Source organism: Budorcas taxicolor, chromosome 10 (genome assembly GCF_023091745.1).
Source record: "Budorcas taxicolor isolate Tak-1 chromosome 10, Takin1.1, whole genome shotgun sequence".
Taxonomy (NCBI): Eukaryota; Metazoa; Chordata; class Mammalia; order Artiodactyla; family Bovidae; genus Budorcas; species Budorcas taxicolor.
In genome coordinates, this window is record NC_068919.1 from 80,633,096 (window position 1) to 80,659,182 (window position 26,087).

Consider the following 26,087-nt stretch of genomic DNA (forward strand, 5'->3'; position numbering starts at 1 on the left):
CAGTGCTCAACAGACAAGACAGATCCTTAACCAAAAGCTTAACCAGATAACTGGAAAGGATAATTTCCAGCCCACCCAGAAAAAAGAGACAGCACAAACAATACTCATCAGCTGAAGAGCTTACAGTGAGAACAAGTTCATCAGTAACAGCCACTGATGCTAAGGAATCCAGGGTGACTGTGGGGAAGGTCTCCAGGAGTGACTGGGTCCCCCACCATCCCGTAGGTCAGTACACACTGCCCCTAGAATCTCCTGGTCTTTCTTAGGAATCAGTCGCCAACACAAAGGAGCCTACATAGAACTGGTACCAGCCATAGCACTGGGGGGACTTCTGGTCGATAAGGCATTAGAAATTGTCATTCAGCAGTGTGGAATTTAGTATAAATCGCTCTGAAGAGGTCACCCAGACCTTCTCTGGGGTTCCTGGGATTGTACACCAATTCTCCAAGGCCTGAGGCATCTGTGCAATGAAAATACATCTGGGGAAGGCTGACTGTTCACCTCTGGACCTTACCTCCACACATCGCTGCCTTTGGAAAACATGGAGGCACGAATGACTTCAGGGGCCATCCAGGCATACGTCCCGGCTGCGCTCATCTTGGTGGTTCGGTGCCATTCCCGAGCCAGGCCGAAATCAGTGATCTTCAAAACCTTGTTGCTCAGGTCTCCATTCTCCACCTTCTGGAGGATCAGTACTGGACAAGGAAAGGAATACAGAAGAGACCAGAGAGTTTGCATTAATGACAGGAAGCCACGCAATACAGAGCCCTCCCGCCTCCCTCTGGGCCCCGCCTGCAGGCTCCGTCGTGCGGCTACCGTGGGTGGATGGCGGAGCCACCATCCGTAAACACCTCGGATGTACTCATTCTGGTGCCAGGTATATTGCAGGCATGAGCTTCAACCCTCACAACAACCGTATGAGGCAGATACTATTGCCATGGCTACTCTAAAGATGAGGAAACTGCAGTGCCACTAAATACATTTTCCAAGGTCACTCAACTAATAAGCCAGGACTGAAACTCCGGCAGCCTGACTCAAGAGCTTCTTCTGTTACCATGACACCATAGGGCCCCCTCACACCCCAGGACAGAAGAGCAGGGGGTCACAGCCCACTCTCCTGAGGAGAAGCTCCCCGGGCTTCCTGTCTCTTCCAGGGCACTCCTGGGCTTTCACCACTCTCAAACCATAAAGAGTGGAGGTGCTTGTTGGACTTCTAAGGTTTTCAGACAGTGTCTGAACAGTTTCCATGAGCCTCTGCAAGTGACTTTATTTAGAGTCTTATGAAAGTATATCTTTTGGGCAGAGATTTTCCCTTTAATTTGAGCTCCTGAGACATGAGGAAGCCAAGCCTCCATTTCCACAGCTGGGACGGTTCCCAGGGCCCCTGGGTTAGCACCCCTCTGAGGCCCAGATGCTGAACCACCTGGAGTTCAGAGCTCTGTGCACAGGATTTCAGAGAAGAAGGGAAGATTCTCTCTGCCATTCAAGTATAAATGGGAAGAGCAGGAGAAGGGGGTGGGTTTTAGGACAAGAGCTGAAGTCAATCCCTCAAGTCATACAACTGTACTTTTCTTTTCCTGCCCCCTGAACTGCACCCAGCACACGTCCACTAAATTGTTACACAATGAAAGGATGTGGGTCAAAGTTTTCTATGTCCTGTGTGTATCCCAGAAAATCAGCAGTAGAGAGGGACTGTTGCTATTTAGTTGCCAAATCTTGTCCAACTCTCTGCAACCCCATGGACTGTAGCCCACCAGGTTCCTCTGTCCATGTAATTTCCCAGGCAAGAATACTGGAGTGGGTTGCCATTTTTTTCTCCAGGGGATCTTCCTGGAGAAAACCCACGTCTCCCGCTTGGCAGGTGTATTCCTTACCACTGAGCTACCAGGGAAGCCCCAAAGAGGGATGACAAGCAGCTATGGGGATAGAAGCATAAAAGAAAACAGCACCAGCCACTCCCTGGATCTAATGGACTAAGTTTCTTTCCTCCACACCCTCTCCCCTGCTCCTCTGACCCCTGACACACCCCCGCCCGACTCCAAGCTTCTATCACCCTGAATGGGTCCCAGCCTTGGAATGCTTGGGAGATAAAAACAAACAACAAACAACTTTCTACATCTCATCTAATCACAAAAATCTTCCCGGATTCTTCTGTGCCTCTCTCCCCTTCTCTGAGAGAGAACAGACTAATAAGCACTCAGACTGCTGGGGAAGCGGCACCAGAGAAGCCACCACGCCCGCCGCAGTGGCGGTAACTGGTCGCCGAGCATTTCTCTGAGCCACCTGTAAATTGAAGACTCTGGGAGAGCCCTTCCCCTTACAGATCCAATGAGGTGACAGGACTGGACAGGTGGCTGGGATGGGGTGCAGTGGGAGGAGGGTTATGGTTTCACAATGCTTCATGAGTCCAGCTGAGCTTTCTCAGAGCCTATGCTGGAACAGGAAGGCAAAGAAGTTTAGATGCTATGACAGGAGACGGACTTTTAGAAACGGGATGGCCTACTGAAGGTGATTTTCTAAATATATTAGTCTCTGGATGGCTTAAGAGGGATAGCCGAAAGATGCAAACGGGCAAGAGGCAGCCCAGGGCAGTTTATGTAAACTGGAATGCCTTTAGGCAGTGCCCGTCCAGCCCAGCTCCACCTAATCTCCATGACTCTGCTGCCTTACACCCAGACGACCTCAAACATCTGTTGTAACAAGTTGGGCCCCTGAAGGCATGGAAGTTAGAAATCTCTGGCCTAGGGGTCCTGCCCACAGCAAAGGAGAGAGGTTATAATCCTGGCAGTCAGTAATTCTAGCAGATGGTTGCAGTCAATGGTTCTCAAGAATAGTGTCCTGAAATACTGGTATCTACCAAATATGTATTACTATTAACAATCAAAGCAACAAAGTTTGTGAAAGCCGTTTTTTGGTAGTTTTTTAAAACTGAGATGAAATCCACAAAGCAGAAAATTAACCATTTTGAATTGAACAATCCAGCAGCACTTAGCACACTTGCAATGCCATACAACCACCACCTCTGTCTAGTTCCAAAACATTTTCATCACCCCCGAAAGGAGACCCCATATCCATTAAACAGCTATTATATGCAGAGTACATCATGTGAAATGCCAGGCTGGATGAAGCACAAGCTGGAATCAAGATTGCAGGGAGAAATATCAAGAACCTCAGATACGCAGATGATACTACCCTAATGGCAGAAAGCAAAGAGGCACTAAACAGCCTCTTGATGAGGGTGAAAGAGGAGAGTGAAAAAGCTGGCTTGAAACTCAGCATTCAAAAAACTAAGATCATGGCATCTGGTCCCATTACTTCATGGCAAATAAATGGAGAAAAAGTGGAAACAGTGACAGAGTTTATTTTCTTGGGCTCCAAATCACTGCAGACGGTGACTGTAGCTGTGAAATTAAAAGATGCTTGCTCCTTGAAAGAAAAGATATGACAGACCTAGACAGTGTATTAAAAAGTGACACCACTTTGCCAACAAAGTCCATATGGTCCAAGCTATGGTTTTTCCAGTAGTCATGCATGGATGTAAAGAGTTGGACCATAAAGAAGGCTGAGTGCCAAAGAAGTGATGCTTTTGAACTGTGGTGCTGAAGAAGACTCTTGAGAGTCCCTTGGACAGCAAGGAGATCAAACCAGTCAATCTTAGAGGAAATCAACCTTGAATATTCACTGGAAGGACTGATGCTGAAGCTGAAGCTCCAATACTTTGGCCACCTGACGTGAAGAGCCAACTCACTGGAAAAGACCCTGAGGCTGGGAAAAATTGAGGGCAGGAGGAGAAGGGAGCAGCAGAGGATGAGATGGTTGGATGGCATCACTGACTTAATGGTCATGAGTTTGAGCAAGCTCCAGTTGATGGCGAAGGACAGGGAAGCCCGGTGTGCTGCAGTCCATGAGGCCACAAAGAGTTGGACACAACTTAGCAAGTGAACATTATCATCACACATCATCCCCATTCTCCCCTCTTCCTAGCTTCTGGCAACCACCAACTTGCTTTCTAACGTTTCCCAGGTTCACCCACGTGGTTGCTCACCCCAGGACTTTAATCCTTTTTTGTGACTGAATAGTATTCCATCATATGTATATACCATACTTTGTTTCTCCTTTTGTCCACTGATAGACATTTGGGCTGTTTCCATCTATTGATTATTGTGAATCTGCTGCTATAAATATATGTGCACATATACTTGTTTGAGTGCCTGTTTTCCATTTTGGGGGGTGTATACATAGGAGTGGAATTATTAGGATATATGGTAATTCTCTGTTGGACTTTCTGAGGAAGCACCAAATTATTTTCCACAGTAGCTGAACCATTTTACATTCCCATTAGCAATATATGAGGATTCCAATTTCTCTGCATCCTCACCATACTTGCTATTTTCCTTTCCTTTCCTTTTTTTTATTATAGTCATCCTGCTAGATGTAAAGTGGTATCTCACTGTGGTTTTGATTCGCATTTCCCTAATGACTAATGACACTGAACATCTTTTCTCATGCTTGTTGGCCATTTGTACGTCTCCTATGGAGAAATGTCTGTCCTTTTGCTGAGTTATAAGTTCTTTATATAACCTGGATTCTAGACCCTTATCAAACACATGATTTGAAAATATTTTCCCCTCTCTATAGGCGTTTTACTTTCTTGATAATGGTCTTTGATGTACAAAAGTTTTTAATTTAGATGAAGTCCACTTCAGCTATTTTCCCTTTTGTTGTTTCTATTCTTGATGTAATACCAAAGAACTGCCAGATCCAAGTTCATGAAGATTTGCCCCTATGTTTTCTTCTAAGAGTGTTCCGGTTTCAGCTCTCACATTTAGGTTGTTAATCCACTCTTAGTTAATTTCTGTATTCATATGAGATAGGGGTCCATTGCCAGTCTTTTGCATGTGAATATCCAATTTTCCCAGCACTGTTTGCTAAAAAGGAAAGCTTTACTTTTTAAAACAGAGTGGAGCATAGTTTCCTCCAAACATGTTTTCCTAGGTAAGAGAGAAAGGTTATATTCATAGCAGCTAACTTATCTACACCACTGCTGTGAGCCCATTCCAAGCATCTACTGCTGATAAGCACAGGTGCAGCAGTAACAAGCTATTGTGCTTTTACTTCTTGGAAAACTTAAGGATGTTTTATCAAAATCTGGTGAATTCCATGAAGGCGTATCGTTTAAACCCCTCCTTTCGTGGCGGGTGTGGTAGAACAAATGCTGAAAACTAACAAATACAAGTCAAGAGGGGTCTGGCCAGGCAGAGGAAGAGAAGAAAAAGATGCACTGAACTGAAATCCTAGTGATTAATCAGATAAAGGGGCTTGACAGAAGGAAGACATCTCTTGTCTTTCAGTATGGATGACAAGTAGAATGGCAGTACCCCAACTGAGAAGTTGAAAGACAAAGGAAGGAAGCCAAGTTCAGTCTGGGACATAACGGGTTAGGGTGACAGTAACAAGAGTCAGTGAGAATAGAAAAAACAAAAACGAAAACAGGCAATCTAAATTCCAGGCTTGACATTTCCCATGCAACGCTTGTTACGTTTCATAAACACTGCATCATGATTCCTGATTCTATAAAATGGGGATAAAGATTAAAGGCAATACAGTGATAAGGCACCCACCAGAGTGCCTGACACATAAATAAATAGGCACGCAGGACATTACAGCTATCGTTACCACTATTATGATTAAGGGGCTCATATGTATGTGGAAACCATGGGACTCTGAGTTCAAAGTATTGAGAACTCTATTGGAAAGGCTGGCAGGCCCTGACACATAATAACCATGCAATACGTCTTTACTGTATAAAAACATGGGCTTCTCTGGTGGCTGAAACAGTAAAGAATCTGCCTGTAATAGGCGAGACCCAGGTTCAATCCCTGGGTCGGGAAGATCCCCTGGAGAAGGGAATGGCAACCCACTCTAGTATTCTTGCTTGGAGAAGTCCATGGATAGGGGAGCCTGGTGGGCTACAGACTGTGTCGCAAAGAGCTGGACATGACTGAGTGACTAAATCATATGGTTGATTAAATAATAATGATAGCTAACCGTTATTGATCACTTATTATATGCAGACTTAGCTCATTTCATCGTACTTTGCCTTATTGTGTTTCATGCATACCGCATCTTTCTAAACAAAACTGAAGATTCGTGACAACTCTGCATTGAGAAGGTCTACTGGTGGCATTTTTCCAACAGCATGTGCTCACTTCATGTCTGTGTTACATTTGATAATTCTTGCCATATTTCAAACTTTTTCATTATTATTATGCTTGTTACGGTGATCTGTGGTCAGTGACATTTGTTCTTACTGTTGTAATTGTTTTGGGGAACCATGAACCATGCCCACAAAAGATGGCGAACTTGATTGGTAAATGTTGTGTGTGCTCTGACTGCTCCACCGGCTAGCTGTTCCCCCGTCTCTCTTCCTCTCCTCAGGCCTCCCTATTCCTTGAGACACAACAATATTGAAATTCGGCCATTTATTAACCCTACTATGGCCTCTAGGTATTCAGGTGAAACTCTCTCACTTTAAATCAAAAGCTAGAAATGATTAAACTTAGTGAGGAAGACATGTCAAAAGCCAAGACAGGCCAAAAGCCAGGCCTCTTGCATCGGTTGTTCAAATGGCGAATACAAAGGAAAAAAACTCTTGAAGGAAATTAAAAGTGTTACCCCAATGAACACACGAATGATAAGAAAGCAAACAGGCTTATTGATGATACGAAGAAAGTTTGAGTGGTCCAGAAAGAAAAATCAAACCAGCCACAACATTCCCTTAAGCCAAAGCCTAATCCAGAGCAAGGGTCTAACTCTCTTCAATTCTATGAAGGCTGAGAGAGGTGAGGAAGCTGCAGAAGAAAAGTGTGAAGCTAGTGGAAGTTGTTTCAAGAGGTTTAAGGAAAGAAGCCATCTCCATAACATAAAAGTGCAAGGCAAAGCAGCAAGTGCTAATGTAGGAGCTATGGCAAGTCTTCCAGAAGATCTAGCTAAGATCATTAAGGCAGGTCACTCCACTAAACAGCAGATTTCCAATGTAGATGAAACAGCTTTATATTAGAAGAAGCTGCTACCTAGGACTTCCATAGCTAAAGAAAAGTCAATGCCTGATCTCAAAGGACAGGCTGACTTTCTTAGGGGCCAATGAAGCGGATGACTTTAAGTTGAAGCCAGTGCTCATTTACCATTCCAAAAATCCTAGGAACCTTAAGAGTCCAGTTAAATTTACCCGGATGGGTACCAGGCAAGCCTGGATGACAGCACCTCTGTTTACAACATGGTTTACTAGTTATTTTAACCTCACTGTTGAGACCTACTGCTCAGAAAGATTCCTTTCAAAATATTACTGCTCACTGACAATACATGTGACCACCCAAGAGCTCTAGTGGAGACGTACAAGGAGTTTCCTGTTGCTTTCACAACTGCTCACGCAACATCCATTCTGTACCCCATGGATCACAGAGCAACTTTGCCTTTCAAATCTTAAAATTATTTAAGAAATACATTTCTTTAGACTATAGCTCCCACAGTGATGTATCTGATGAATCTGCACAAGGCCAATTAAAAAACTTCTGGAGAGGATTCAATATTCTCGATGCCAATAAGAACACTTAGTGACGTTCAAAATATCACCATTAACAGGAATTTAGAAGAAGTTGGTTCTGATCCTCACGGATGACTTTGAAGGGTTCAAGACTTCAGTGGAGGAAGTCTCTGCAGATGTGATGGAAAGAGAAATAACATGAATTAGAAGTAGAGCCTAGAGACATGACTGAATTGCTGCCGCCTCATAATAAAACTTTAACAAATGAGGAATTGCTTCTTAATGGATGAGCAAACAAAGTAGTTTCTTGAAATGCAATCGACTCCTGGTGAAGACTGTTGAAATAACAAAGGTAGAATATTACATAAAACTTAGTTGACAAAGCAGCTGCAGGGTTTGAGAGGATTGACTCCGACTTCATTCTACTGTGGGTAAAAAACTATCAAACAGCATTGCGTGCTACAGAGAAATCATTTGTCAAAAAAAAGTCAATCAATTCTGTCAACATCTCTGTCTTATTTTAAGAAATGGTACAGCTACCCTGATCAGTCAGCAACCATAAACACTGAGGCAAGACCCTCCACCAGCAAAAAGATTATGACTCACTGAAGCTTCAGATAAGGGTTAGCATTTTTTAGCAAGAAAGTATTTTTAATTAAGGTATATACCTTGTTTTGTTCCATTCTGAAGGAGATCAGCCCTGGGATTTCTTTGGAAGGAATGATGCTGAAGCTGAAACTCCAGTACTTTGGCCACCTCATGCGAAGAGTTGACTCATTGGAAAAGACTCTGATGCTGGGAGGGATTGGGGGCAGGAGGAGAAGGGGACGCCCGAGGATGAGATGGCTGGATGGCATCACTGACTCAATGGACGTGAGTCTGAATGAACTCCAGGAGATGGTGATGAACAGGGAGGCCTGGCGTGCTGCAATTCATGGGGTCGCAAAGAGTCGGACACGACTGAGCGACTGAACTGAACTGAACTGAACTGACCTTGTTTTGTGGACATAACAGACTACACTCAATAGGCTACAACACAGTGTAGCCTGTGTTTTATACGCACTGGGAACCCAAAAAATTCATGTGACTTGCTTTATTGTGATACTTCACTGTGGTGGTCTGGAACCAAATCCGAAATATCTCCAAGGTGCATGCCTGTAGTGGAGTTACACTCTTTACATGATGTATGTAAACAGCTTGCCATCACCTTAGTTAACCCTTAAACCAACCCTGTGAAGTAGGCATAATTATTTTCCCTATTTCATCCATGCTGAAACAGACACAGAGAGGTTAAGTCAGCTGCCCACAGTGAGTGAGGGATGGAGAGGTGTTCCAAGGCCGGATCTCTCTTCATGTGTTGTGCCATCCAGAGAACAGGAAAAATCCTATACATCTTTATGGCTTAGCTCAATTTCCACCTGATCCCTAATGCTGTCATTAATCAACTAGTCTTCACTGCTCTCCTTTTTCATGAAGTATTCTTTCAGCACCCAAAACCAGTACCACATAATTTAACACTATATACTTTTTTTTTTTAAGATTTTTAAAGATTTTTTCTTTTGCTGCACCAGGTCTTAGTTTCTGCCCACTGGGTCTTAGGTATGGCATGCAAAATCTTAGTTGCAGCATGTAGAATCTTAGTTGCAACATGCAGAATCTAGTTTTCTGACCTTCAACCCCCTGCACTGAGAGAGCAAAGTCTTAACCACTGGACCACCAGGGAAGTCCCCTATATGCTTCTTTTAATTATTCCCTGCTGCATGTACTTGTCTCATCATTCCCTCTATAATGTGACGGAAAATAATTTCTAGAAGGCAGAAACTCAATTCTCTTTTTTCTGAGACTCATGCCAATGCCGCTCCAGGAACCAAGCAGAGGACCATGCTCTCAGAAAGAACCGACCCCTCACTGGTCCCTTATTTCACTGCAGTTAGTCCCTGTGCACCTTCTCAGACTATCCACTTCCTCATCCTGTTGCTGCCGGGGCTGGAGGGACACCCCTCCTACATTATCCAACCGTGAGGCACTAGGGGGAGTCGGGTGGGTACCAGGCAAGACAACAAGACCGGAGAAAGGGGGAATACCTCAGCCAGGGTTACTAGTGACAAATACATCCTGCTGCTGTCAGCCGGGCCGGGGGACCCAAGGATAGATAAGATAGAGATGTTGTCCTTAAGCGCCCCTGCATGATGTATGCAAAGACACGTGACAAATCTGAGGATCAGCTCAAGATGACATGTGCTTCAACTGAGGGCTCACGTTTTACTATCAGCAGTAAGATAATCACAGTTTTCCAACCCTCAGTAAACCAAGGACACTATTTCCAGACAGGCCACCACCTATATACCATTTACTTAGTATTCTTCTTTAATCTGACTTTTAAAAAATTACGAAAAGAAGAAATTTTATATCATTACTCTAAGTGGAAAAAAACAAATATTCGTCTAGTATCAGGTAACCTGTGCAAATAAATAAAACAAGAACAAAAATTAATGTTAGTAGTTTCAGCAGATCCTGCACTAGTCAGAGTTCTGAGCCTAAGACCAGCTGCCTCTGTTAGAAAGAAAAGATTGCAAGGGCTAAGAGAGGAATAAAGGCAAACTCGCACCAAAATGAACCTTGATCCTCCATGAATTCAGAGGGTGAATGACTTTCTACGGGATTTGATGTTCTCTAACACAGACCACCAGCAATGATCTCAAGTCCATCCCCTGCTAGAACAACAGAGGGAGAAATGAATGAGTTAGACAGGGGTGGCCACAAAGGACATTGTGAGTCCAACCAAGTATCATTTAGCTGGAGGCCAGGCTCTCAAAACTTGGCATAACTGAGGACACTTTCCCATATGTCCTAATGGGAAATTGAGCTTTGGTTGATGATTTATCATTTTGAGGTTTCTTATTAATTATTCATCTCCATTAGCACAAGGGACTTTGATTCGCTAAATGTTCACCTTGGCGCCAAGGTTCCCACATCCCCAAGCTTTCATTTGGCCCAAATGATTCAACATCATCTCTCCCAGCTTAAACAATAGGTCCAATTCTGTTTTGAGTGCTGTGTTTTGCTTGGTTTAGTCTTTTTTTTTTTTTTTAAAGCTTACTGTCAAATATATATATACATGAAAGGGTGTATAAAACACATAGGATTTAAAGAATAAGATGAAAACCCACCTGACTCCATCCAGTCCCTTAGAAGTTCCACACGTTCCTTTCCATCACATCCCTTCCCCTCTCTCCAGATATCTCACAATCTTGACTTCCACTGTCACTGTTCAGTCACTAAGTCCTGTCTGATTCTTTGTGACCCCATGGACTGCAGCACACCAGGCTTCCCCGACCTTCAGTATCTCTTGGAGTTTGCTCAAACTCATGTCCATTGAGTTGGTGATGCCATCCAACCATCGCATCCTCTGTTGCCACCTTCTCCTCCTGCCCTCAATCTTTCAAGGCATCAGGATGTTTTCCAATGAGCTGGCTCTTTCCATCAGGTGGCCAAAGTATTGAAGCTTCAGCTTCAGCATCAGTCCTCCCAATGAATATTCAGAATTTATCTCTTTTAGAGCTGACTGATTTGATCTCCTTGCTGTGACTTCAATTATTCGCCCCTGTTATCTTACCCCCTATGTATACATCTGTGAATTAAGATGTAATTTAGTTTTGAAAAAGTGAATGACAAGCACAAATGTAGCTAGGTGTACTAGTTTCCTGGGGCTGCTGTCAAATTAACACAAATATGGTGGCTTAAAACAACAGAAATCTACTGAATCTCAGGTCTGAAGCAAGACCTCTGGTCCAAAATCAAAGTGTTGGCATGGCCATGCTACCTCCAAAGGCTGTAGGGAAGGACCCTCCTGTCTCTCTTCAGGCTCCTGGTGGCTGCCAGCAATTCTGTGTTCCCCAGCTTAGGGCAGCGTGACTCCAGTCTCTCTACTGGCCATCTGCCCTCTGTGTCTGTCTCTGCTCCTCACATGGCACTCACACCACTGTGTGTCTCTATCCAAAATTCTCTCTTCTTATAAACACACCAAGCATTGGACAAGGGCCAGTTCTCATACCACAGGACCTCATCTTCACTTGATTACAGAGACCCTATTTCTGGGAATTCCCTGGAGGTCCAGTGGTTAAGACACCCTGTACTTTTGCTGTAGAATGTTTGAGTTCAATCCTGGCTGGGGAACTAAGAGGCCACAAGCCACGTTATATGGCCAGAAGAAAAAAAAAAGAAAAAATAAAGACTATTTCCAAATAAGGTCCATCCACAGGTTAGAACTTCAGCATGTCATTTTTAGGGAGACACAATTTGACCCACAATATAGTAAAAAATATTGCCTCTGCTAGACGAAAGCTCTCAAGGAAATAAGCTAAACAGTGTCTGGCCATGGTCCCAGGGAACTGACAAGAGCCCTTCCTGAGAAAGTCAGTAAGCAAGATCATATATGAGGGCTAGAAAAACTGGATAGGTGGCCACGGTGGGGAAAGTTGACTGCAGGGAATTGTGGGGAGAGATGTAGACACTGGACATCCATCAGAAATATGTTTGCGGGGGGTGGGCTCCCTCTATTTTCTGTTTTGAAATTCACTTGGGGGCCTACCTCAGGTTCTTGGGGTTGGTCAGAGAAAACATTTTTGTCTATCCAGGCAACAGAGTTTCACAAGCACATGAGCAAGACAGCCAAGAATGGATAAGAATCCTGATGAGACACCCCAGGTAGTCATTCCTCAGGTTAAACTGACGGAGCAGCGGCAGCAAGCGAGCTGGAGATGACAGTCCTGAGTCACACTTCGGGATCTAGACTGCCCCCTCTATGGCCCATGCACAGCTCCTCTCCCAGGGTCTCCTTTCCCAGTCCTCAGGGGCTTCCCTTCACTGGTGTCCTCTGTCCTATACCCTGCTTTCTCTTTCTGCTGCTTTCTTCTCCTACTTTAGTGATAGGCATTCTCCAACAACTCCTTAGAAAGAATGCACGGAAGGTACACTTTTTTGTTATAAAAGTTCTACATTCTATTCCCATACTTGGCATAAAACTGATGAGGTTTTCCTTCATCATCTTGAAGGCATCATGCATCAGTTTCTTGCTTCCAACGTTGCAGTTCAGGAATCCAGAACCACTTTGCTTCCTGATGCTCTGTATGTGACGTGTCTTTTTCTTTCAGGAAAATTTGAGTCTCTTTTTAATCCCCAGTGTTCTGAACTATCAGAGGGATGTGCCTTGGGTGAAGACTTGGTGACTCCTCTCAAATCGGAACAAACTCATGTTCTTCAGTTACAGGGAGTTTTCTTGAAGTATTTCACTGTTGCTGTCTTCCCCATATTTCTCTATTTTCTCTCTCTAGAGCCTCTATTGCTTAGGTCTTAGGCTTTCTTTATTGGTCTTCCAATCTTCTTTTCTCCTCTACTTTTTCATCTTTTTTCCCTTTTTGATCTTCCTGAAATGTCATCACTTTGTCTTCTAACCCTTCTATTAGGTTTCTCATTTCCCCTCTCATGATTTTAATTTCTAAGGGACCTCTTTTTTGTTCACTGAATTTTTTTTTTTTTTCAATTGAGAGGCAAGCACCTTCCCAGAACAATCTCTGAGCTGCAGCAAGGCAGAAAGGGGAAAAGCAACAGATGAAGAAGCAGAATGCCTGGGCTTCTGGCTTCAGTGCTATGCAATCTTCACCAGACCCCTGTGGTCCACCTCTGACCTTCTCAAGAGTCTATAATTCCTTGAAAGCTGTGATGGTCTCTCCCGGGGGTCAGGCAGCTCCCCCAGCCATCTGAGCTGAAGGCCAGCTACAGTTAAGGGCAATCAGGCCAGAGGCATTAGACCAGAGGATTCTAGCCCAGAGAAAAGCTCCCCTCGCCAGACCCAGCCAGGCCTTGGGGCACCTGAGTCAGCACCGAAGACACTGCTTCCTGCAGCCCGTTGTCTCCAGTGGAGGAAAGACCACCTCCGGCTCAGCCCCATCCAGCGTTCCAGGGAACCGGCAGTAAAACCCCACGGCAGGCTCGCTGTAGGGCTGAATCCGCTGGAGCCACGTGGAAGAGCCTCACTTCACTGGCCACTCGCGTTCGGTGAGAGCACGGCCAGCACCCAGGCCCGGCCTCTCCCACGCCCTGGCCCTCGGCCCACTTTGTCCGCCCCCCGGGCGAGGCCGAGAGAGGCCGGATGGACCTGCTCACCGAGGCAAATGATTCACCGCCTAGACTCCCTGACTGTCCGCCTCGGGAGAGGTGCGGCGTTGCCGGGAGATGGCAGGGAGATGCCGGCGGCCGCTGTGGCCCCAGCCGGGATCAGCGCTGTCAGCAGAGCTGCGCCGAGCTCCGCGGGCACAGCCAGCAAAGAAAACAGGGCTTCCCGGCAAACCTGGGGCGCAGGCAGCCAGAAATCCCTGTCGAGAGAACTACAGAAAGATGGAGCGAATCGGGTGCTTGGGGATTTAGGAGCCACTCGCTGTTAGTACAAAAGAGGAAACCAAAGGGAAGGGACGTGTGCAGTGCACTCCTGGCCAAGCCAGAGGACTCGGTAAAAGGAGGGACTTCGTCCGAGTGCCGGGGCAAATCTGAACTGTAATGGCCCCCCTGCTGTAACCTGAAGAGGCCTAATAAGTGTTCAAAAAATAATGGTCTTGAACGAATGAATGAATACAAACTATCCCCAAAGACTTCTAATTAAGTCAGTTAAGGCAGTAGCCCCAAATATGTGTTTGAGGACTGGTTACACTAGATTCACCAGAGGCTACAGCAATCACTCCTGATCTTTTAAAATATGTCCTTTCGGCTTAAGAAGAAAAATGCTATTATGATGGCAGCTGTACTTATAGTGTGTGTTGATTAAGGAGAAAACACTAACCAGAGCTCATGTTTATGGGAGCCTTCTTGTGTGCAGGGCACTAAGTGATTCATGTGCATAATCTTATTTAATTGTCTCAACCATTCTGGAAGGCACTGCAGATATGGAGAGTGAAATGAAGAGAGGCTGGTCCACAAGTGGCAAGAGGTAGGGACAGGACACAGCCCAGGTCTGAATGAAAGCACAAGGAGAACCCCAGACTACCCGGCTGTATTAAACACCCTGGAGAAAAGTGTTTAAATGAGTTTGCATTTTATCAACACAGTAGCACCTACACACCTTTTAAAAACAGAAATATGAATACTTATCCTTTCTACAGTGCATTTAGATTCAAAGGCACCTAGCAGCAGTCCCCTCCCCCAGGGTCTGCAGCCCACCATTGGGAATCGCTGATGGCCAGGCTGCCACCGGAAGCCCATTCTGCAAAAAAACAGCTGGTTACTGCCCCTGGGGAAAGGGTCCACTCATCTGCTATCATCTCCCATTGAAGAAACAGGTGTCCCAAAGCCTCTGACTCCAGAGGGGTGGATGGGTGAGCACCTCCAAGGAAGGGTTAAAAGAGAAGGACAGACTCAGCAGCATTTGTGAGAAAGAAAACAAAGTGGAAACACAGCAGAAACGAACTGCCACATTAGCAATCCTGGCAACGTATCATGAAAGGACTAACAAGGGATTAATGGTAGGAAAAGAGCTTAAAATGTGTGACCCAGACTGCCAGTCGCCCTGCAGTGGTTGTGCACCCCTCCTCCCATAGTAACAGAACCCTCCATTTCAAGATGGGCACCAGGCCACGGATAACATTAACATTTCCTAGGCACCTTGTTCCAAGGTACAGCCAGGTGCCTAAGAAGTATCATGTGACTGCTTTCTGTAACCTGTCTTCAAGGACATCAGCTCAGGGCTTTTGGCCCTTCTTTTCATCCCTTCCTACCCTGTCCTGCCTGGAACATGAATGTGATAGCTCGAGATCGAGCTACAATCTTGGACTAGGAGGAGAAGATCATGCCCAAAGGCTGGCTGAGGTACAGACAGGAAGGAGTCTAGGGCTCATGGAACAGAGATGCTGTGCCAGCCATGAATTGGTCTCCTGTTAAGACCTTTACATACAAGAGAAACAGATTTATTTCAGCTACTGTTACTTTGGGTGTCTGTTTCTCATAGCTAACCTAATCTAACTAATACAAAGTTCAATTTCACTACTATAAAATCTCTTTATAGCAAAACAGAAATAGACACATTAAAACTGAAAATCTAAACCAAAAGCCACATTCCAGGCAATAAGATCTCCATATGATTTAGCCAAAGATTTGGACAGCCTCTCCAAACCGCTATAAAATGATTCCATTTGAAACGGGTTTCAGCTGCATATTTTTTTCTTAGTAGAATGTCATGTTCTATAATAAGTGTTGACTTAAATCCTTCCCCCCCCAAAAGCCCACATGTATAGAGGGCCCATATGCATTGTGCTAAGTACAGAGTGTTCAAATATAAATAAAACCAGTACCTCCCCTCAAGAAGATCACTAGCCAGGATGGAGATTCAGGGAGTAAGAAGGGCAAGAGCAGGAGAGCTTTATTTATTATGAGCCTTGTGATATATCTGGCTTGTCAAACCAGATGATACACATGCGTTACTTTAAAAATATGCATAAAAGATATATTGCTGTTGTTGTTTAGTTGCTCAGTTGCGTCCATCTCTTTGCAACCCCCTGAATGGCAGCACATCAGGCTTCCTTGTCCTTCACTATCTCCTGGAATTTGCTTAAACTCATGTCCATTGAGTCAGTGATGCCACCCAACCATCTCATCCTCTGTTGCCCCCTTCTCCTTCTGACCTTAATCTTTCCCAGCATCAGGGTCTTTTCCAGTGATTTGGCTCTTCACATCAGGTGGCTAAACTATCAGAGCTTCAATTTCAGCATCAGTCCTTCCAAAGAATATTTAGGGTTGATTTAAGATTGACTGGTTTGACCTCCTTGCAGTCCAAGGGACTCTCAAGAGTCTTCTCCAGCACCACAGTTCGAAAGCATCAATTCTTTAGCACTCAGCCTTCTTTATGGCCCAACTCTCACATCCATACATGACTACTGGGAAAACCATAGCTTTGACTATATGGACCTTTGTCAGCAAAATGATGTCTCTGCTTTTCAATACACTGTCTAGGTTTGTCATAGTTTTTCTTCCAAGGAGCAAGCATCTTTTAATCTCATGGCTGCAGTCACTGTCTGCAGTGATTTTGGAGCCCAAGAAAATAAAGTCTGTCACTGTTTCCATCGTTTCCCCATCTATTTGCCATGAAGTAATAAATAGGACTTTCCTGGTGGCTCAGATAGTAAAGGGTCCGCCTACAGTGCAGGAGACCTGGGTTCAGTCCCTGGGTCGGGAAGATCTTCTGGAGAAGGAAATGGCAAGCCACTCCAGTATTCTTGCCTGGAAAATCCCATGGATGGAGGAGCCTGGTAAGCTACTACAGTCCATGGGGTCGCAAAGAGTCGGAGATGACTGAGCGAATTCACTTACTAACTCACTCACTCACTCAATGGGACTGGATGCCATGATCTTAGTGTTTTGAATGTTGAGTTTCAAGCCAGCTTTTTCATTCTCCTCTTTCACCTTCATCAGGAGGTTCTTTAGTTGCTCTTCACTTTCTGCCATTAGAGTGGCATCATCTGCATATATGAGGTTATTGACATTTCTCCTGGCAATCTTGATTCCAGTTTGTGATTCATTCAGCCCAGTATTTTGTATGATGTACTATGCATATAAGTTAAATAAGCAGGGTGACAATATACAGTCTTGGCATATTCCTTTCCCAATTTGGAACCAGTCCATTATTCCATGTCTGGTTCTAACTGTTGCTTCTTGACATGCATACAGGTTTCTTAGGAGGCAGGCAAGGTGCTCTGGTATTACCATTCTTAAAGAGGATTCTTATTCTCTTTAAGAATTTTCCACAGTTTGCTGTGATCCACACAGTCAAATCCTTTAGCATGGTTAATGAAGCAGAAGTAGATGCTTTTCTGGAAGTCCCTTGCTTTTTCTATGATCCAAGGGATGCTGACAATTTGATCTCTGGTTCCTTCTAAATCCAGCTTATACATCAGGAAGCTCTAGGTTCACATATTGTTGAAGCCTAGCTTGAAGGATTTTGAGCATTAACTTGCTAGCATGTGAAATGAGCTCAATTGTTCAGCTGTTTCTACATTCTTTGGCATTGCCTTTCTTTGGGATTGGAATGAAAACTGACATTTTCCAGTCCCGTGGCCATTTCTGAGTTCTCCAAATTTGCTGGCATATTGAGTGCAGCACTTTAACAGTATCATCTTTTCAGATTTGAAATAACTCAGATATTTAAAAGATACGTAGAAGACAATTTAATGATATATGTGACTATATATTAAGAAAATATTAGTATACAAAAATACATAATTTGATCAGTCCTTTCTGTTAAGAATATGCTATCTACCACATAGAAAAACACCTGAATGCTATGGGACTGGGACTCGGGGTGACAAGCTTTTCTCTATGTTCATCTATATTGTTGAAATCATTTAAAATAAGCACATAGTCTTTGTTTAAATTTTTTAAACTTAGGTCATTTAATAACACTAGTAGCTACCATTTCTTGCATGCCTGCTATTGTCCTAGGTACAAGAACTTCTCATACATCACCTCATTCAGTCCTCATGACAACCCTGCAAGGGGAGATGACATCCTTATTTTACAGATTGGAAAGCTGGGCTCAAAAGTTAAGTAACCTTCCCACATCTAGGCAGAGAGAGAGAGGCAGGACGTGAACCCTGCACTGGATTCTATGCCCATGCTCTTTCCCCTGTACCACGCTGACCCTCCCCTCTGGGGTTCTGATGTTTAACAGATCCATCTCTACAAGACCTTGTGTCTCTATAATGCTGGTCTCTCCTACACCAGTGTACGAACCACATCTGCATTTGATGTGTCTTGGGGCGGCCTCAGATCATAAATTAATTGGGCAGACTGCTCACCAAATTCTATATTCTGTATGGACAGAGCCACTGCTAAGGGTAGTTTTCTCTGTCAAGTTGAAGGTTACTTCTCAATGGAACGGACAAGGAGGGATAATTGTGTTCAGAGCAAAAGAAAGCTGACAGAGAAACCCCAGAAACTAGGAGTCAAAGGTAATTCTGAGTCCACTGTCCTTTCCACTAGAACCTGGGGGACGAGGGGGGAATCTCTAAAGCTAAACCATTTGAGCATTGCTCTAGATGCTTCTAGAGAAGGGAACCTGCCCTTTTTATGTAAATGGGAGGGCTTTAGAAGTGAAGTCTGTACATATTTGGGGAGCTAGAAGCTACTCAAACTAGGACAGCTTTGGCAAGGTGAGGTGGGAAAGGCTTGCTGGGGGGCAGCTTCTCACCAGCCCTAATTCAGGGCACAGGTGTGCTAGAAGCACCAGGGCTAGCATGTTAGCTTGAGGGTTGGGACGAAGGTCTCATGGGCAGGACAAGCAACCCTCCTGCACCAGGTCTGACACCACTTCAGAAGCTGTGAGATTTGTTTTGGGTTGTACAAGCCAACCCTGCGAACTCACTACCACCGACCATCTCTCAGTCACAGCCTGCTAGATGGCACAGCTAGGCAAACCATCAGTAAGGTCAGTGGAGAGCTGGGGAGAGAAAGTGAAATGTTCAAAAGTGTGAGGATAAGAAGTCATAAAGCAGAGACACCCTAGGCTCTTCAAGTTCACTATCACCCCTGGACCGTCATCCTCGAGACAGGTGAGACAGGTGCTGAGCGTAGCAGGTGGGACCAATATGGCTGTTCATTGGAGCCCAGAACAAAATGTGCTTGATCCAGGATCTCCACTTCAATTCACAGAATCCTCTCCCAGGGGCCCTTCAGCCACGAGGCTGTAAGAACCATGAAAAGCCTCTGACTGACTCATTCAGCTGTCCGCCTGACTCGAGGTCCTGGTGCTTGGCCCAGGGCAAATGTCATTAACCCTTTCACAGGCGAGTCTTCAGTTCCTGCCACCACCCATACCAAGCCACCATCCACATCTCTTTTTCCTTTTCTGAAATGTGTGCCCTACCCAGTGATTCACCTCCAGATCAGCAGAAGCATCCCCCAGGGAGTGGTAAGAAAGGCTGAGGTTCATACATCAGAAAAGCAAAGAATAAGCATCAATGCCAAAACTCTGCACCTGGGTCTACCAACAGGGAAATGTAACTCATTGCTCATCCACCCCAGGAAGGACAATTCATCATGTTCAAAAACGAAGGGAAAGGTTATTTTAGACAGGAAAATTCTCCTCACTCCATCACACTCCAGGGCTCAGAAAGACTCCTATCAGACCAGCCTGGTGCTATTAACAATGGTCAGGGTACCCTGGATGGAATTCTGAAGCCCCTCATCAGAGGGCAACGTGCCCCAACTAGTCAACTCTTGAGATGCTGGGCTCTGTCCACAGACCTTAGGACCCCACCCTGACTAACTGGAGCATCCACCCTCCTCTCCAGGAAGGAGCCAACATGGATGGAAACTGATTTGGTTAACTAGTCTCTAAAACACAACCTACACCCAGGATCACAATGAGAACTGAGAGAATATCCAGGCTGTTACTCCAAGAGATCAAGACTCATCCCCATTAAACATTCCTGTGTGAAAGTCCACTGAGTTTGGCCAGTAAAAGATACCAACTGCTTCGGTTATTGGAAAAAGTCAGCTGACACTTAAGATAGGCAACGGGAGAGGAACAGAATGGGATGAAGAGATGATCTTATCAAGGAACACAGGATGGAGTTCGCTCATTCTCACATTTCCATGCCCATTCGTTCTGGCCACAAAGCTACATCTATAACCACTTTCATCGTCATTATTGGATTTATGTATTTATGAAGCCCTTCCTACATGCCGGGTACTGTGCTAAGCATTTCACAAGCACTCTCTCTTTTAAAAACCTCAAGAGATGGGCAGTGTTCTCATCTCTATTTACAGATGAAGAAACTGTGGCTGAATCAAGTGAGGATCTAACTCAGAGTCACACAGCCAGGAAGCGGCAAAGCTGGATGAGTGGCTCCAGCTGCCATGTGCTTGACTATGATCTGATTCTGCCCCACCTTATTTGAGCATCTCCTGCCGAATAACAGGCAAAGGAAGAAGCTCCTCGGAAGAAAGTCACAAAATATACATCTGCTCTTGCACCTGTAAAGAAGGGTCAGGGCTTAGTTCATGGGAGAGCATCAGGAGGCCACTCTAGGGAGGGGGAATAAGGTGATTCCAAGCCAGAGAGGGGGAAAAAAAGCCTTGATGCCTCAAAGAAAAAGGAAAGAGTCCCTTGAAGCTGGAGCAGAACCTTCATGAGGGGAAAAAGGAAAAGATGGAGCTGGAGCACTGGGCTGGGGCAGGACCGGAAGATGCAGGCCACATGGAGGGGGAGCTGGTGGAGGGGGAGCTGGTGGAGGGGCTGGGATCTACCCTGGAGTCACAGACAATTTTTAAGCAGGGAAGCAGTGTGAGCAGATTTGTGTTTTAGTCAAACAAGCAAGGCTGCAGTGAGACAAATGGAACTGAAAAAGCAAGAGGTTGGCAGCAAGGACATAAGAAGTAACCTATTAACTGTTCAGGGAAGGCGATGAAGAATGAACTAGGTACTGGGGGTAGGGATGATGGGAAAAGAGACGGAGTCATTAACTACGCTAAAGGGAGACGGAGTGGCCAGCAAGTCCTAGGGACATCCTCTGGGTTTGCATGACCCGCTTGCTCAGGCAGGGACTCTGTATGTCATCAGTCTCATAGAAAGGTACCAGCATTCAGTGAGTACAGGGGGGCTTTTAGACGCCCCACTCCCCTACCTCTGTGCCAACATCTGCCCACCTATTCTTTCCTTCCAGCAGGGACCAAAGCTGCCCATCTCCTTCCAGCCTCTCCACAACCACCAAGGAACATGGTTCCTTTGCTTTCAGTTGTAACTACCAATTCACACCTTACTAACTGTCCCTGTCTGGACCACATGCCACTCCACAGTCCAGACACGCTAAGACCAGAAGAGCTCCGTGCTGCACTGGTCTGGCACAGTGGGCCAGCCCCAGATGCCAGGGCCCTGTGCTTCACAGTGTCAGCCAAGGGTGTGCAACTGAGAGCTCAGGGAACAGCGAGGGCTAAGAACCAGGCCAGAGGGGATGGATTTGATAGATGAGCTTCCCTCGGCTGGCTAGGATGTTGTCCTAGAGAGCCAGTCCTCAGTCAGGTACCTGGGCCTTAAGATAGCTAATGGGACTGTGACACAGAGGCCTTGGTTCACATCCCAAGTGTGTCCAGGGTTCCAGGCCAGTCCTAACTGGCTGGCCATGTCGTGACGACAGGCCACGGGGAGCAAGCGAGAATCACATATACACGTGCGGACCAGCACTTGAGAAGCAGCTCAAAGCACCAGGCTTCTTCATGACGTGTCCACATCTGTGCTTGCCACGTGATTTAACAACAAGAAGAGTGGCCTTCTGCTACCTTTTGGGGCTGGAAGATAGAAGAGAATGTGGTAGGGAATTACTTTGTTTAGAGACTGACAGTGGCTCCAGTAGGCACAATAATTCATCAGCCTGTTTCAAGCTATTTTTCAGCGACCCCTTGACTAGCCCGTTTTCCACAGAAGCTTCCCTTTCATCTCTTCTCTGGATGTCATACCCGCTTCTTACCTCCCTCATGCTGCTAAGGAAAAGTTTTCTTACAGCCAAGCTTCCTGTGATTAAAACAGAAAAACTGGCATCACCTCCCTGATCAGAGTCGCCAGCACGTGTTTGCTGGATACCTTGCTCTCAGCAACATCCTAAAATACGACTATTTCAAAAGTCAGACCTTTTGGGCACCTATAGCCATTGCCATCTTGTGCAAATTAAGCTCAGATAACACAGCTGGGACTCCAGTCCTGAGCTCTTCCAGACACAGATGGCAGCAGCAGGAGACAGAAAGCCAGAGACAGAGCCCCCACGCAGCCACTTTCCTTATTAAAATCATCTCCAACACCCGCCTGCCCAAATATCCCTACCACCCGGCTCAAAGTGACTGAGGACAGTGGCCCGATCTCTGCCGTGCCTAGAAAGCACCCAGCTACAAACTAGATAAAAAATAAAATAAAACAGAGTCAGCACATCAGACTCTTGATGATTTTGTCAACAAAGAGTCACTCTTCTTTCTTGGCATGTGGGTGTGGGGGGCTGCTGCATGACTGGCTCCCTAAAATCTTGTAACACACTCACATACACACACACACACACACACACACACACACACACACACACTATCCTCAGCTCTGCCATCAGAGTTCCTGGGGCAGGCCTGGCAAGTTGATTTTCCAAATGGCACAACACCTCCTATCTTAAATGCCTCCTCCAATGAGACCCATCACCCCTCCCCTTGAAAGATGTGTCTATGTGGCCTGTCTGTGAACCTGGGTGGGCCTGAGACTCGCTTCCACTGTCAGGAAGCAGAGGAAGTGACATTGTGTGATTTCCAAGCCAGACCAGAGAGGATGACGCAGCTTGGTCCCTGGAGCACTTGTGCTTGAAGTCTTGAGCCACCACATAAGAAGGCTGAGAACCCCGAGATACCATGCTCCTGGAGGAGCAATACACCGGCAACCTCACCAGCCATCCTAGCCTTCCAGTCCTTCCAGCCCAGACACAGATACGGACATGAACAAGTCTTCCAGATGATTCCTGCCTTCATCTGCAGCCTTACCCCAAGCCTTCAAATCTTCCCAGCAGAGGCTCCAGACACCGAACAGCAGAACAAGCCATTCGCGCTGAGCCCTCCTTTCCTGACCCCAAATCTCCATGAGCATAATGCAATGGCTCTTGTTTGAAGGGTGGTGCATTCCGAGGCAACAGTCATGGAAGCAGCTGGTGATGCACTTGTGAGTCTATTCTCAGATCTGCTGCCACCAGAGAAGCAGCTGCTCTTGGAAACGGAATTTTAAGAAAAAGAAAAGTTCCCTTTTATTGAGCGTTTACTTTGTGCCAGGCACTGTGCTAAGCTAAACCTCAGTCGTGTCCGACTCTGTGTGACCCCATAGACGGCAGCCCACCAGGCTCCGCCGTCCCTGGGACTCTCCAGGCAAGAAACACCGGAGTGGGTTGCCATTTCCTTCTCCAGTGCATGAAAGTGAAAAGTGAAAGCGAAGTCGCTCAGCCGTGTCCAACTCCCAGCAACCCTATGGACTGCAGCCCACCAGGCTCCTCCATCCATGGGCCTTTCCAGGCAAGAGTACTGGAGTGGCGTGCCATTGCCTTCTCCACTGTGCTAAGAGCTGGTGTATAATTTCACTTCATGCTCATTCTGGTGCTGTGAGTTAAAACTAGGATTATCCCCATTTGACAGAAGAAGAAACGGGCTCAGAGGCTGAGGACCTTGCCCAAAGCCAGGTCTGGCTGACTCGGAGCCCCTAACGCTGTACCACACTCTGCTCTTGGGCCATGCAGAGACAGAAGCTGTTTCTATAGCAAAGACTCAGTTCCTTACCACAGACAGCCTGGCTTTCCTGTTCAGTAGGCCAGGTCTGGGAATTCCCCAAAGAAGCCAGGCAAGAGGGGCACGGCACTGAGAAACACTTGGCCTTATCTGAGTAGGGGCCGGCTCCTTTCCCTATAAAGCCACTGCTGTGGCCTACCACCCTTTTGGGCTCCCCAGGTGGCGCTAATGGTAAAGAATCCGCCTGCCAATGCAGGAGACATAAGAGATGTGCCAGTTTGATCTTTGGGTCAGAAAGATCCCCTGGAGGAGGGCATGGCAACCCACTCCAGTATTCTTGCCTGGAGAATCCCATGGACAGAGGAGCCTGACGGGCTACAGACCATAGGGTTGCAAAGAGTTGGACATGACTGAAGTGACTTAGTGTGTGCGCACACACACACACCCCACCCTTTTATTGATTCTCCCTGAATCCCACTCCTTCTTTAAGGTCTATCCATCAAGGCCTTCCAGAGAATTCTCTATACCCCTGCCCGTCTCATATACACCTGGCACACTATTCCATACAGCTTCATACTGTTCTGGTTGTTGGGGGGTGTTTACACAGCACGGCTCTGAGGATGGGAAGAAGGTGGTGGAAGAGACATCTATATAGGCATGATAAAATGACTGACCCATCATATTGCCTACGGCATCGTCATAATAGCAGACACAACCGTCTCACACAAGGACCAGCTGGGCTGAGAATCATTACCCAGGCACAACACAAACACTCCAGGCTCTGTGACTTGCACTTCACCCGAGGCATCGAGGGGAGAAAGGATTTGAGGGTGGAGGAGGAAACGGCACGGCACACCATAGAGACCCATCACATCACCTTGCGATGGAGGGAGCCCCAGCCACAAAGGCTCAAAACAGTGGGGGCTGCCATTTTGAACCACAAGTCCTTAATCGTCCTAGAAAGCTAAGAGACACAGATTAAAGCTTCCTGTGAGTCATTCCTCAACCTCTCTGCCTAAGTAGGGAGGGACCAACCTCCAGACCTCCTCAGGTCAGACTAGCTTTGTTCTGACTCACCCTCTTCCTGTTGGTGCTATGGATGCTCTTGCTAGTAACGTCCTTCCACCTCCATGCCCACTGGGATGGGTGAGACAAGGCGTGTTGCCTTCACCTTTCCAGCCTGCCTCCAAAGAATACTGTTCTTCCTCTGGGATGGAGTCGGAGATCTTACTATGGCAGTAAAACTCAAGGCCACACAGATTCTCAGGGTGGCGCAGTTCAGTTTCCAGGAGAAAGCCAGCCTGTTCCTTCCTTCCTTGGTACCTGGGAAAGTGGGCATATTGGGCACAGCCAGAAACTGCTGGGAATAAGCTCCACTGCCTTATGTGCTGTTCTTAAAGAACGTCTTCCTTTTTCCTGAGCAGGGACACTCTTACTCTTCCTGGAAGGTTATTATTGGTACACTTTCCATTCCCAGTCACTTCTCCTATATACTACATATCAAATCAAGCACCAAAAAGCTTATGATGGGCCTAAAACTGGCCAGATTCATGGTCCATCCAACCTAGAGCCACGCAAATAAGGCCAGACTCACATGTTACAATCATGGGGCAGAGATGTGTTTAATGGCCAGAGGAGGATCCTAAGTAATTCCAAATTAGGTGGACTTGACTTATTTCATTAGGCAGGGGGCTCATATGGTCCACTGCAACACTTCTTTAATCCATTTTTGCCTCCCGCTCATTGTCTTCCAACAAAGCAGCCCACAAATGTCCTGCTTAAAATTCCATTTTAAAAATGTTTCTGTTGGGCTGAATGTGCAGGATTCTGGTCCTTGTCCCCTTGCCTGTCCTCCATCACAAAAGCGCAAAGTACCAGGAGCAACAGAGTCAAAATTCTCTCTGTGAGGCAGAAGGGGACAGTTGGGAAGCTTCACTTAAAAGAGATCTGTGTGTGCGTGCTCAGTCCGACTCTTTGTGATCCCATGGACTGTGGCCCTCCAGGCTCCTCCGTCCATGGAATTTTTCAGGCAAGAATACTGGAATGTTCTGCCATTTCCTCCTCCAGGGGATTTTCCGGAGCCAGGGATCGAACCCGCATCTCCAGCATCTCCTGCGTTGGCAGGTGGATTCTTTATCTGTAAGAGTTTGGGTACTACTCCCTCAGCAATCAGTCCTAATCAGGGTAGTAAGGAAAGAATGGTGAAAAGTCTACAGCAAATCCCCTACATACAAACCTTCAAGGTGCCAACTTTCACGTATCTGGT

General features: G+C 46.1%; 1 protein-coding gene across 1 annotated transcript in view; it reads right to left on the reverse strand.

The window, feature by feature from the left end:
* Window positions 1-26,087, reverse strand: part of MAP3K9 (mitogen-activated protein kinase kinase kinase 9) — a 78,651-nt gene that overhangs the window by 30,492 nt on the left and 22,072 nt on the right. The window contains exon 3 of the mRNA XM_052646445.1: window positions 515-695. Coding sequence (XP_052502405.1) covers window positions 515-695 — 181 coding nt within the window. The remainder of the gene's footprint in view (window positions 1-514; window positions 696-26,087) is intronic.